This window comes from Vulpes lagopus, chromosome 22 (assembly GCF_018345385.1).
Source record: "Vulpes lagopus strain Blue_001 chromosome 22, ASM1834538v1, whole genome shotgun sequence".
NCBI lineage: Eukaryota > Metazoa > Chordata > Mammalia > Carnivora > Canidae > Vulpes > Vulpes lagopus.
The window spans coordinates 6,846,434-6,860,890 of record NC_054845.1 but is presented as its reverse complement, the minus strand read 5'-3'; the positions used below and the strand labels follow the sequence as shown (position 1 = coordinate 6,860,890).

Sequence of the window (14,457 nt, the reverse complement as noted above, 5' to 3'; positions counted from 1 at the left end):
GCATTACTAAACATCCCCATAGGTCAAAACCTTTGAGTCCTATGTTGCCTCTGCTGCCTCGTGCAGTAAATGTGTCCACTCTGTCCCTGACAGTTAAGTGCTGTCACTTTGCCATTGCCATCCCGTGATTCCACTCTCATGGAAATGAGGGAGCAATTTCAGTGAAGGCCTATTCTGCGATCAAATTCAGCTACTACAGAGCTTTTCTGGTGTTCCTCTCACTAACGTCTTTTTCAGTGCCTTAGTGTAGAGACGGTCATCTGGGCCGCTAGCAGTATATAGTTCAGGGTTGGGTATATACATTATACATAAAATCACTCCAACATTGCCAGCTCCATGAACCTTTGGATTTCTTCCTCTACATTATATCAGGGACATTTTGGCATCTCAGTCTCATTGAATATAGACCACCAATGGGTCTGAGTTTTAGCTAACCAATTCAACAAACCACCAGAGTCACTTTCAGTGTATGAACTAACACATTAAATCCAGGCTTTATGGTAAATGCACCCACGTCAATAATTCTAGCCCACCCCCCTTGCTCTTTATGTTGTTTGGAACTTGACCGTAAACTGTTCAGCCTTTCACAAAATCATGCCACGTCTGACAACGCCCATGTTAATATTTGGGTTGCTAATATAACACACTTATATTGGTCTACACTTATAGTTCTCTCATTTGCAATGGTTCTATATACAGGTATAAGCATCTTGCTATTTACTTTGTCTTCTAATATGAAATTAATTACAAGTTATTTTCCTTTATTATATAATTAGGACATTATACTGATGTCTTGGGCAATTTGCATAGGTAATTAATATCGTCTATGAATTTCATTTCAAGACAGTAAGGGGAGTGTTAAAAATACTAGTTTCAAAAAGGGGTTGATGGGTCTGATAGGGTTGAGATAGCTGCGAGAACAGCTCCCTCCTCCTTTCAAATTGGGCCCAAAGAAATTATGTACAGGCATGGCCATGATGAACCAAAGTAGATCTTGAGTGCATTTGCCAGATTAATTTATTTGTTATCATTCTTCTGAAAGATGGCTATTTTTCTGTAGAGAATTCTGTGTCCTATTCAGTTTAGTTACAAAGCCATGCAGGGTGAATTAGTAAATACAAATACCTACAACAGTGGTGAAGAACTGCCTCCCAGATACAACAAATGCAATCTATTTTGTGTTTGAAGGAGGACTTGGGGAGAAAAACGTTCTGTCTCTGAGCATTACTGAAGATTGAGGAGTGGAAGCCAGGAGTGCGCTTTCTTAGCTCCCTTGTCTGTAGGATCTGAGTCACAATATGATCTGAGTAATAAAGAGGAGGATGCTAAGCAAATGCTACCACTCCATTCTCCCTTTCCCACGTGGAATCTTTGAAGACGCTCTGAAAGTAGGGAGCAAGAGTCCACATTTGGTTTGTGAATGAATCAAAGGTAGGTATCTGGTCTCAACCCAGAACTCTAGCTCTGATTTGCTATTCAAGGCAGCTTTGCCTTGTGGCCTGCCAGGGGCATATGGGGCTACCTGGGAGCAGTACCTTGCCCACTTGCCTACTTAAAGTTAACTCTTCCTCCTCCAGAATCTCAACTCTTGTTACTTTCCCAGGGATGTCTGCCATCAGCAACCTGTTTGGGCCTGATTCCTTTCCCATGGATTTCTTCAGAAGCACCCCCCCCCCATGACTTATCAGTCTGTGATTATATTCTTTAGTTGTGACCCTGTGGTTTATGCAGGACACCCACTGAGGCTAGGAATCGTCCCTGTTTATGCTCCGGGCCTTTCATACTGTGCCTAGCTGGTGTCTGGTACAAAGCAGGCGCTCAGTTCTTAAATAAGCATTCGCTTCAAATTCCAGAAGTATCAACACTTACTCGGATTTGTGCATATTATCACTGTATCTGTAGCCCGTGCTGTTTGATAGCTGAAATCTTCTATTTGTGGAAGAGCATGGTAGCCGGATTTTGTAGAAATGAATGAGCCAGGACTGGTGACGGTGCTCAAAAGCCCCATTACTTTAGGACAATCTAATTGAGGGCTCCTTGTCTTCTCTAAGAAGTGCGCTCCAAAAAAAAAAAAAAAAAAAAAAAAAAAAAAAAAAAAAAAAAAAAAGAAGTGCGCTCCACCTCCATCTCTCCAACTCAGAACCCAGTGTTTGAACTTAACGATGGGTTTGTGTCTAGCTGGCAGGTAGCTGGAGAACAGGGTGGAAGGGCTGCAGCCCCGTCCCCCCCCAAGTGATTGACCAACACTCGCTAAAGACTTACAACGTGTCCAAGGCCTCCCCGCACTGAACAAAGCAAAGCCCCCGAGCTACAAGCCCTGCCCGGGTGGGAGGGTGTGGCCCCGGATTAGGGAGAGGTGCAGGAGAAGTGCGGTTGACCGAGTCCCTGCGGTTGGAGTTGGTGGCCTGGGAGTGCCCCCGAGGCCTGCGTCGGCAAGGGCAGGCTCATCAGGTGGTGCCCGCGCGTGTGCGTGTGCGTGTGCGTGTGTGTGTGTGTGTGCGCGCGGCGGGGCGGGGGCGCGGGCGGGGGCGGGGGCGGGGGCGGGGGCGCGGGCGCGGGCGCGGGCGCGGGCGGGGGCGGGGGCGCGGGCGTCTCTAACCGCGCGCCCCCGTGCGGCCGCGGGGCGGGGGGCCGGCTCCCCGGGGCGCGGGGCGCGGGCGGGCGCGGGGCGCGGGGCGCGGGCGGGCGCGCGGGGGCCGCGGGCTGCGAGGCCGGGCTGCGGGCGGCAGGAGGCAGCGTCGGCCCGGGCGGCGCGGCCGAGCAGGCGGCGGCGGTGATGTCAGTGGCGGCCGGGCTGGCAGCAGCCGGCACTTCCTGTAGACGGGCGGGCGGGCTCGGCTGCAAGCCCCAGCGGCCCGGGTCAGCCTCTCGGCGGGAGGAGGCGGCGGCGGGGGAGGAGCAGGGGGAGGGCTGTCAAATTCGGGAGCCAGATTCCCCCCCGGCCCCCGGCAGTCCCTTCCGCTTCCCCGGCGCCCGGCGTGACATCTGCGGGCCGGGGACCTGCATGTGTGCGCGCGCCGAGCGGCGGAAGAATGGCAGTGCTCAAACTCGCCGACCAGGTAGGGGCGGCGGCATCGGGCGCGGGGCGGGCGCGGGGGCGCGGGGCGCGGGGCGGGCTGCGGGCTCGCGGCGGCGGGGAGGGCTGTGCGCGGCCGCCCGCTGCGCCCCAGGCGGGGGCTGAGGCTCCGCGGCGCCGTCCCCGCCCTGGGCCGTCGGAGCTGCGCGCTCCGCCCGGTGCCCGCGGCGCGCCCGAGCGCTGGGGCCGGGCCGGGGCGCCGCCGGGGTGCGGGCGCGCGGGTGCAAGCGGGTGCGCGCGCGGGTGCGCGCAGGTGGGCGAGTGCACGGGTGCAAGCGGGTGCGCGCGGCTGCGCGAGTGCACGGGTGCAAGCGGGTGCAAGCAGGGTGCGGGCGCGCGGGTGCAAGCGGGTGCATGGGTGCGCGGGTGCACGGATGCAAGCGGGGGTGCGGGTGCGCGCGGGTGCAAGCCGGTGTGCGCGGATGCGCGCGGGTGCGCGCGGGCCCTGCCGGGCAGGGGGAGGGGAGGCTCGAGGGGCTCCCCGGGGCCGCCCGGAAGGAGGGCGGCGGCGGGAGCGGGCGGACGGCTCGCAGCCGGGGACCCTTCCCCGAGCCACGGCGGAGGCCGGCCGGGCCCGCGGCCCCCGGGGTCGGGCTGTCTGGGGCGTCGGTGCTCCGGGACGGCCCGACCTCGCCTGCCGCGGCGCGGAGGCTGCGTGTGCGCGGTGGCGGCTCCGGGCGGCGGCCGAGGTGCCCCGGGAGCTCAAGTCGCGCGGCCCCGGGCCCGCCCGCCGTCCCCGGCCGCCGTGGGTCTGTCCGCTGCCGTCCCGGCCGGCGCCCGGCCAGGGGAGCTGCGGAGCCCCGAGCGTCCTCGCGGCGGGTCTGGGCGACGGGGACGCCCCACCTTTGCAGCCTTTGCTGCCCCGAGGGCGGCGGCACTCAGAGGCGCCCGCCGAGCTGCGTGACAAAACTCTGCAGCTCCCTCCACGAAGGAAAGGGACCGGGTGGCTGCCCCTCGCCGCGCTCCTGCCATTTACTCGAGGGTCGTGAAACGAGCACTGTTTGGGGGTGCAGGTGGGCCCGGAGGCAGGCTGGACCCGGCGCCCCAGCAGAGGGGCTGTTCGTGGAGCGAAACCTCCTGCGTCTGCAGCCGGTTGCACTTGCTGCCTCGCTTTCCCCAGTTAGAACACCCTGCAACCTAGGGCGGCCAGTCACCGGAATGATGTGCTCTCACGTCTTTCAGATTCAAGATTTTGCTTTGTTTGCCCTAAGTACTTACAGGCCTCCCCCCACCCCCCTTTTCCTGGAGGAGAGATCACTGAATTAACATTCATCTTACCCTTAAATTTAGCAGGAGGAACAGCTGGTAATTGTGAGGCATCTACTTGTTGCCATTGGTTCCAGAGCATTTAAAAGTGTTTGCAAGTTGATAGAAGGATTCCCTCCACCTTTTTTGGTCACATACTTTGACAACTGTTAGACATTTTTTTTTTTTTTAAATCTTCCAGTTTGAAGCGGCCCTGGTCATGTCCTCCTTGCTGGTCCAAGTTACTATACTTGTCTCTTAATTCCTAAATCTTTGAAGTACAAAACATGGATCTAAGGGGCATTATTTTTTATAATCACACGCACAACAGAATTTCACATAGAGTTTTAGAGGAGGAAGAGATGCTGAGGATGATTTAGCTCAAATCCTTTATTTTTTTAAATGGGGAACCTGAGATCTGAATGAGGGAAGCATGCAGTCCCCAAGGACCACAGCTACTGGCCTGCATTGCTGGAACTAGCTCCTGCCTCCTGCCTTCCAGACTTCTGTGCTTTTTGCGAGAGTTAGACACCTCTGTCTTCTCATTTGATGTGTTGAAAGGATTAGAAGAAGGCATCCTCTCCTAAATCATGATCAACCCTAGGAAAAAGTTTATTTCTTGGTCTTAGGAAGAAAAGTTATTCTTTGGGACTTATCAGAGTAGGACTTTCAAAGAGGTTTGTCTTTTAAAATGTTTTCTAATACATCTCCTCCCTTCTCCAAAGAAACTAGTATCGCCATGGAGATGAAGAGTCATATAACCTGCATTTGGCTCCATCTCCAGATGCATAAAAGGGATCTAAGGAGTTCTAAGGGTTCAGGAGCACCTGAGACTTGCCACCCTATCTTGGGACAAGGCCAGATGGAGGCGAGATGAGGAGGTGGTCTGGGCTGGGTGGAGTCGTGAGCAACGGAGGTTTCTGTGTGTCTTTAGGTCCAGGAAGTGTGTGGTCTTTTTTGCCTTATATGGTGTTACCTTTCAGTTTGAAACTAAATTCTTAGGTACTGGTGCTTAACCTCACCAGAGGCTTAAAAATCCTTTGCTTAAATTCCTACTCCAAGAGTTCTACTCGTCGTCGTGGGCAGGGGCCGGCCTGCCTGGAGTCTTGCTCGTGCCGTAGAGTTTGTAGAAGAGTGCCTGACTTTCCATTCAGCGGCTGGTGAAACAATCACTTCTCAGTTCCTCCCTCACCTTTTTTTTTTTCTTGAAGATTTTATTTATTTATTCACAAGGGACAGAGATTGAGAGAGAGAGAGAGAGAGGCAGAGACATAAGCAGAAGGAGAAGCAGGCTCCCTGCGGGGATCCCGATGTGGGACTGGATCCCAGGACCCCAGGATCATGACCTGAGCCCAAGGCAATGCTCAACCACTGAGTCACCCAAGTGCCCGTTTGTGAAGTGATTCTTGGTTTTCACCATGGCTCTTGGATTTTGATCTTGCTATCCTGATCTCCCAGACACATTCTTCTTGTTGATAACCTGAATCACAAGCCATCTTGGTTTGTTTTTATATGTGCCTAGAGGAAAGCATGTAAGAAGATGACATTTCCTGTCCTGCTGCTGCTGCTGGGTGCAGGGGCTGGCTGGGCTGCTGGCGGCCACCCGGTCCACACTGAGTCCCGCATGGGCACCTCAGTCATGGGCGAGGAGGAAACGTCTCTTCTGAACTCTGTTTTGGGATAGTTTAAAAAAAGGGAGAGGCAAGTGTTGTTTCCAGTGTTTTTTTTTTTTTTTTTAATTAAGTTATTATTCTCTCTCTCTTTTTTTTTTTCACTACAAGAAGGAACTGGAAGCTGTTGCTACAAACAAACTTAGCATTTAGCACTTCTGCATTTGTAACCGTGCTCTTCTGTTTTTCCTCTTCACACAGCACAACATCATTTTTCTTGCAATGTTACGGGGACCAATCATCTTGGTTTGCCTAGAACTGAGGGGTTTCCCAGGATGTGGTACTTTTGGTACTAAAGCTTGGAAAATTCTAGGCAAACCACGATGAGTTGGTCACTCTGTGCAGCATAGAACACACTCGCCTGTATTATTAATATAATAATGTAATTATTGGGCAGCCCGGGTGGCTCAGCGGTTTAGTGCCGCCTTCGGCCCAGGGTGTGATCCTGGAGACCCAGGATCGAGTCCCACGTCCGGCTCCCTGCATGGAGCCTGCTTCTCCCTCTGCCTGTTTCTCTCTCTCTCTCTCTCTCTGTCTCTCTCATGAATAAATAAATAAAACCTTAAAAAATAATGTAATTACTTCCTCTTGGATGGACATTAGGAGGTTTCCTTATATCTTTGATAAAGAGAGGTGACTTTAAAGTTTGGGAAAGGAAGTTCTGTTTCATACAAATGTAGATTTAGTGTAAGATAGCCATGAAACTCTTTGTAATTTGGTTTGCTATTGAACTTTTGGTGGCTGCTCATTATGTCTGGTTAAGGTACTCCTGGTGATTTTTAGTGTCTGGTCCTATCTGTAGCCTGCCCTCCCCGCCTTCCCAGAAAGCTCTTCAGAGTTAAGAAGCCCAAATGATAAGTTCTTTTGGACCTTTGAGATGTTCACTATTCTTATCTGAATTTGCTAGTGACAGCAGAATGTCACCTCTATCTCAAGGGCTGCCTATAGACAAACCGTTTCAGCAGGTGGCCCTTTTGGAGCTTCCTGCCTGGAGGCCTTTTGGCTAGGTGTCCCCTTGCCAAGTCCTCACTCACACTTGAGTCACCCATCTCCTTGCCAAAGGCAGTGGCTGGCAGCTGTGGCAGTGGCAAGAAACTAGAAATTCTGTAACTTTGAAAGCAGGATTTCTAGCTCGCAGTGTGGGGCCTTGGGACATGTTGTGTGTTTTATAGGGCTGCCCTCATCCTTCTGGGTTTATAGCAAACACGATGCTGTGGTCCTGCCTTCAGCAAAGACGGGAAAAGAAAGGCTTTATTCTTTGGACCCTTCTTTAGTGTTTTGGGATCCAGTCACGTGATTTGGGGAGTGCACTTGAGGGCTGGTGTTTCCTGGCAGAGACCTCATACTGGCTTACATTTATTGTGATCTCGAATGTTGGGCCCTTGGGGTGAATCATCTCTTTTAATCCTCACAGCCACACTAGGAGGTAGGTGGCAGTGTGATTCCTATTTTATAGATGAGAAAACAGGAATAAAGGGGCTAATTGACTTGTTCAAGGTCATACACCCACTGAGCGAGCACCAGGTCCTACCCTGGCAGTCTGATCGCACAGGTGGGGCTCTAACCACAAGGCTATACTTTTAATAGTTGAAAGGTCAGCGCAGTCATAGGACCCATGGGCGCTTGCTCTTAATTACCAGGAAGCCACTGGGCGAGCTGCACCCCCACACTCCTCCTCGCTCTTGGGGTCAGACCCAGGCCTGAGTTAGGAGCTGTTCTGAGGCCTCTGCTCCTGCCATACTTGGGCCCGGCTTATCCTGTTTGCTTCTCCACCTCCCTAACATGCTGAAAGACCTGTTGGTTGGGAGCTTGGGGATTTTTTTTCTTGGTCCTTGGTCATTAACAAATAAACTATGATCATTGTAGAAAAATCAGTAAGCTAGATACGCAAAAACAAACAGTGGAAACCATCTGCAGTCTCTGTACTCAGAACTACTCCTGACATCTTGATACAGAAACTTCTAGTCTTCTGAGTAGCCAGGTAAAATTTTTAAACTTTCCACACGATGATATCAGTAGCTTTCTCTTGACCACAAACCTAACAACTGTGCTGTTTAGACCAGTGACTTTTCCAAATAAACTGAATTTATGTGTCTCTTAAATAAATGACTGACTGCTCTAGTGTAAACCCAGCAGCACATGCCTTTTTTTTTCTTTTAAGGTTTCAACTTTTACTTCCTCTTTTCCTCTACATAGGGAGCAAATATAAACTCCAAAAAAACACAATTGTTTGTGCCAGAAGCAGGACTGAAACATTCTTTAAAAAGATTTCTGTTTCAACAACATAATATCAATTATATTCAGTATGAAGTATAACATGAAATAATTTAAAAAATAGGGAGGAGCTGGAGAGATATAATCCTGTGGTTTTCAAACTTGGTAAGCTATGGCTCTCCCCTTTCCTTTCCTTTCCTTTCCTTTCCTTTCCTTTCCTTTCCTTTCCTCTCCTCTCCTCTCCTCTCCTCTCTTTTCTTTTCTTTTTTCTTTCTTTTCTTTTCTTTTTTCTTTCTCTTTTGTTTTCTTTTCTTTTTTTTCTTCTTCTTTTAATAAGCTCTTTGAACTCACCACCCTGAGATTAAGAGTCCTATGCTCTACTAATTTAGCCAGCTAGGCGGCCCCTATGGATTTCCTTTTTGTTTTCCTCACAGGAGATTCCATATTGAAGCTCAGTAAAAAAAAAAATAAAAATAAAAAGAAGCTCAGTACGTAAGAGATTGGTGACAGTAGTGATCCTTGAGGCCCTTTTAAAGATTATTTGGATTTAGTATGATTTGAAAGCCCTTTTGTATGGGAAGGCTATTGGTGATGGATTCATTGTTTTTTTTCCTGACATGTCGTGTACTCAAAAAAACAAACATTTATAAATATTTGTAGATGATTAGGAGTTACAAAGAATTCGGGTGACCATATCCTTTTTATTCATTCTGGGACAACTTGGAAAATGATGGGGGTCCTATTGAATATTAAACTGAGAAAATAGGTGTGAACCAGGTGTGTCCCAGGTAAACCTGCTTCTACAGAAGTCTGCTACACAGACTCTGTGTCTGCTCACCCCAGGCCTGACAGTAAGTGAATTAGTGATTAGTAGGCTAGTCACTCTCTTTTGAGTCAGGCTTACACTGGAGCAGTTATTACAAAGATTGCTTTATCACCTTATGCAAGTGCAGAGTCGGAAAATGGTTTTCATTTCATACATCAGTTCTGACCGGTTGGTTGAGGGGTGGCAGGAGCATTCTGGCTCTTACAGCTGAGGATGGGGGGAAATGTAATGATCAGTGATCAATGTTTGTTAGGGCATAAGGTAAGGAGAGGTGGCATATGTGGTGCATTAGCCAACCCCTGGCAGGTCACATTAGCCTCTGGGGGCCTCAGGTGGTTCTTTGTAAAGAGAAGAGGTTGGACTGGATGCCTTTCGGGTGCCGTGGCTCCTCCCATTCTGCTCCCTGTGTGACTCAGTCTCTCTGTTTACAGTTCGTACTGTAGTCTTCTTCACAGATGTGGCCGTGGAGGGCGTATTTGCAGAGGAACTCCAATTTAATTTCCTAGGTAACAAAGTCAAGCAGTTAAATTCAGATTCCAGAAGGTTTTAACAGATGTCAATGATTTACAAACTGATTCCTGCCCTGTGGCCACCCCTTCCCCCCATTTGATAGCTAATGCAAGGTTATTTATTTTATAAAGACTCAGCTTTATTGATTATTCCTTTAGCACCCTTTTACCAACATCATCTTTGGCTTCTGCTCGACTTCAGAGGTTGAGAGAGCGGGTATTTTCTCTCATCAGCGTTCCAGTCTGTAAAAAACTTGGTAGCCCACGAGGTTGAAATTAATGATAACGAGTTGAGGTTTTCATCATGATACTCATAATTTTTAAGAATCTTTTTAACTGTCTTTCCTTTTGAAGCTGAAAACTTACTGAGTACTCTATTACTTGGGCCAAGCAAATAGGAAGTATATAGTCCATCTTTGGACTTTTTCAGGCTTTGCTAAGCCGATGCTTGCTTGTATTTCTTGGTCTTCATGTGTCTGTAATTCCCTCACTCCCACCCTGTGAGTCATAAACATCCCAGTGGAACTTTCTAAGATATCCTTAAAAGCAGGAGACCATTCTGTGCCAGGGGAGTATCCAGAGCTCTTGGTAAAACTAGAGGGATTTGTAAGAACATCTGAGGCCTAGACATACAAAATTTCCTCACAGTTCCAATCTGTCTCAATGGTTTCAGTGTTAAAAAGAAAAAAAGGTTTAAATGTTAAATTGCTTTTGTTTATTTTCAAAATAATACTAGATGGGAATCAGAAGACGGAATTCTACTCATGATGGTTCTTTTTCTAATAGTTGTAGGACTTTGGGCAAGTCCTGGCCTTAGTTTCTTTGTCTGTAAAATAGGAGTGGATGGTTGGAAAATCCCCTATGTTCTTTCAAGTTCTAACAGTCTAAGGGAATGTCCCCATATCTCATCTCAATTCATGGAGTCTGGTTTGAAAAGTATCTGCCTCTCATGAACTTCTGTTCTCTCCTCCACCTTTCCCCCTCCAGCCTCCCAGGGTGGTGGTGGCAGCTAGACTTGACCAGGTCTGAGAAACACACCCCATGTCTGCCTAAACGTCAGGGGTCCTTTCCCCAAGAATGTCATCCAGCATCTCCAGAAGCTTGGTTTCGGCGAGGAACACACAACCTTGTGGCTGCTCTCAGTGTGGCCCTGTGAGAATTCCCTCGTGCTTCTTGCAGATTCCATGTTTGTCTGTTGTGAGCTGTGCTGAGCTGGGGCCCACTTTAGCCTTCCTCAGAGATGCTACTTTAGCAAATGGCCTGGGTTCCCCCCATAATCCTATTTTAGTGAGCTCCATAATAACATCTGGGTCTAACAAAGTCTATTTCCCAACCGTTGGACCCAGAGATGGGGTACAGTTGACACAGTGACCACAGACTTTCTCAAGGAGAGAATCCTCACATGCAATCAACAGCCTGTGTGTGTGTAGATATACTCAGTCTGTAGAAGAAGCTTGTTTTGCTATCTAAGATAGGCCAGATGAAGAGAAAGATGGGAAGTGAGCACAGAGGAAGTGTCAGGATAGAAAGCCAGGTAGAAATTCAGGTAAATTGGGGCAAATCAATCAACCCATTATTGCTAAAGCATGGGGTGCCAAAACCCAGGGGTACCTCTACCCCAGAGCTGAGCAAGATGGCTTGTTGAGTTTGGGAAAGAAAATATCAGCATTCATATTTCATTTAAAACCCTTTAAAATGTTCATTTTTGGGGTGTATTTTAAATATGTGTTTATACTCCAATACTATAAAAATCCACTCAGTTCACCTTCCCACTTTTGACCACCTGGCCAAACCACCACTTGGACTATTGCAGCAACCTTCTGACTGGACTTGCTCATCCAGCCTTGATACTCTGCTCACAGCACAGCCTTCAGAGTGATGGAACACTGATGCTCAGATCATGTCATTTGTCCAGTCAGACCATCCTATCTCACAGAGGAGAAGCTGAAGTCATAGTGTGGCTCACCACAACCCCCTCCACTCACCTGTCCAGCCGTGTCTCCTCCTTTCTCTTTCTGGCTGCTTGGCACCAGCACTGGCCTCCTCACTATCCAGTGAACACGCCAGTCACCCTCCTGAGACCCCTTGATGTTCCTGCTGCCTGTGAAGGTCTTCCCCAGAAGTCCCCATGCCCCTCCTCATCCCTTTCAGATCTTTACTCACATGTTACCTTCTCAGCGAGTCCTTTCCTGACCATGCTGTATCAACTGCCTGTGCCATTTCTTGTCCCCTTTCTTTATTTCTTTCCATAGTATCTATCCCTCATACGATATATTTTATTTTTTTATAAAAACAAAAACTGATGTGTAGAAGAGATACAAATAACAAGGCAGAGGGTTCTGTTGTTTTGTTAGCTTGGTTCATTCACTGCTGTTAACTTCAGCACTTAGAAAGGTATAAGGCACATAGTAAATGCCCAATAAAGGTTGGTTAGTGAATGATATAAATATGGATGCGTGTGTATGTATATATCTACATGTTCAAATGTTTTTACTCAGGTGCTCAAACAAACAAAAGATCTTAAAAATACTTTTATAAGAAAACTTTTATAAACAGAGCTTCCATCTGTACACTGGGATATTGGATTTCCATTCAAACAAAATTTGGAGCAATCTTTCTGCCCATCAAAAGATAAAAGATCACATATTGTCTTCTTTTCTGATTACATATCTCATCTTTTTAAATTGAACTTTCGGTGGCGGGGGTGGGTTAGCACTGTAGTTGGTCCTCAGTGGGTTCCATTTCTTTATAGGGGAGGTATCAGGGTGACACTAGGAAAAGGGAGATGTGGACCCTAAATATTATGGGGAAGGATGCTGATACCCATTGCAAAGTGGAGCATCTTTTATGTATTCAAGCAATCAGCATCTGTTTAGTAAACTTCATCTCCAAGGCAGTGACTCTGGTAGAGTCCTGTGCTCCCCTCTTTCCACAATGGATAAGAACAAGTATAATAAAATTTCTGGTTAGAAACCAGAGAGCCAATTGGGAAGGAGGATGTAAGACAATAATCATGCTTTATGGTGTTTAACCTGGACAACTTCTCTGTGAAGGAGTGACTGTCATCTTTCCACTTGACAGATGAGGAAAATGAGAATTGAGAGATTAAGTGGTCTCTTTAAGGTCACATGACTCTGAGGTTCACATCTGGGCAAGCTTGTCTCCAAGGTGCCCATACTTAGCTCTTGTGCTTCTGGCCTCTTGAGACAGGCGTAGTATCACAAGAGGCTCCTTTCTTCATGGAGCTCATGGTGTTGTTAGAGATGGTATCGCATGCCTTGTGGATGGAAGGCCCTAAGCAGATGTTTACTGAATGCACGTGGCATATGAAAGACCTGTCAAACCAGGTATATGCAACTATGTTCATATAGTACTATGACCTCAGCTTTTCCACTGTGTGAGGTAGGACAGTCCGACTGGACAAATGACATTCTGGGGGTATGGAAGTCCAGAAATGGGAATAGTTACTAAGAAAGGCATCAGGGAGCTGGAGGGAGTCCAGTGATCCTAGAGGAAGGGAGTGATTTAGACAGTAGAAGAGGATGGAAGGCATTCTAGGTGAGTGATGTGCCTGTCAGGTAACCTGAAGACGGAATTTACGGAAGCAGAGGGTTCGTTCTAGGAAAGCAGAAGACGAAAGGAAAGAAATATTCAACATGTATACTTGGTAGGAGAGGTATTTGTGTATTTACAAATCATTTTTCCTTGAGTTTCTCTGATAGGTACTGCATGTCTTCTCCTGGAGACATAAATTGTGTCTGGCCAAGACTCATTGTTTCCATGTGTTGTATAGGCATGAGCTTTAAAAAATGAGTTTGTATTCCATCTTGTTCTAAGGAGTATTGAAGCATAAGAGGAGGTGTTACTTTATGGGTCCTTATGTCTCTGGCATACCGTCTACTTGAATATCGTACATATTCTTGTTCTGGCAACATTTTGTGGATAAATATGTATCCTGGAATATTAAACTTCATTGAAAGAAGCTGGATGAATGGTCTTCATGGTGCACGACACTGACAGATTAATGTAGTAGGTCTGGAGAAGATATGTTTTCAACCTTATAAATTTTTATTAAAAATCACTTTAAAAAATCCAGACTATGGGAATATACAGGAAAAAAGTGATTTCATTTCTTTAAAAAAATCAATTGTGAATTGCACTACTAGGTATTTATCCAAAGGATACCAACATTGTGATTCGAAGGGGCTCATGGACCCTAATGTTTATAGCAGCAATGTCAACAATAGCCAAAATATGGAAAGACCCGAGATGTCCAGCGACAGATGAATGAATAAAGAAGACATGGTGTACACACACACACACACACACACACACACACACACAGGAATATTTCTCAGCCTTCAAAAGAATGAAACCTTGCCATTTACAATGGCGTAGATGGAACTAGAGGATATTATGCTAAGACAAATAAGTCAGGCAGAGAAAGACAAATATCAGATGATTTCACTCATGTGAAATTTAAGAAACAAAACCGATGACATAGGAGAAGGAAGGAAAAATAAAATAAGGTGAAAATTGAGAGGGAGGCAAACCAGAAGAGATGCTGAGCTCTAGAAAACAGACGGAGGGTGGCTGGAGGGTAGGGTAGCTGGGTGATGGGCAGTAGGGAGGGGGCGTGATGGGTGTTCTCTGCCCCTGGTCAATCAGTAAGTTCTACCTCCGAAACTAATAAAAATCAACTGCGAGATAAAAAGAGGGAGGGGGAGGGGAAATAGATCAATGAGAATTAAGACACTAATTCTAGTGCAAACTAATTGCAGCGAATGGATTTGGATTCTGATTCAAACAAACTTAAACACGTTTCTGTGAGACAGTTGGGGAAATTTGAACGTTGCCTGGGTATCTGATGCCTTAAAGTAGGAATATGGTACCGTGGGTAGGTTGAAAAAGAAAGTC

At 47.5% G+C, this 14,457-nt stretch overlaps 1 protein-coding gene across 4 annotated transcripts in view; it reads left to right on the top strand.

Annotated features, from left to right (window-relative positions):
* The first annotated feature begins 2,788 nt into the window (after positions 1–2,788).
* Positions 2,789–14,457, top strand: part of ANKRD44 (ankyrin repeat domain 44) — a 367,287-nt gene continuing 355,618 nt past the window's right edge. The window contains exon 1 of one of the 4 annotated variants that reach the window (XM_041737070.1): positions 2,789–3,059. In XM_041737070.1, coding sequence (XP_041593004.1) covers positions 3,033–3,059 — 27 coding nt within the window. In that variant the 5' untranslated portion in view covers positions 2,789–3,032. The remainder of the gene's footprint in view (positions 3,060–14,457) is intronic. The other 3 variants (XM_041737071.1, XM_041737075.1, XM_041737074.1) reach the window with 3 other exon arrangements.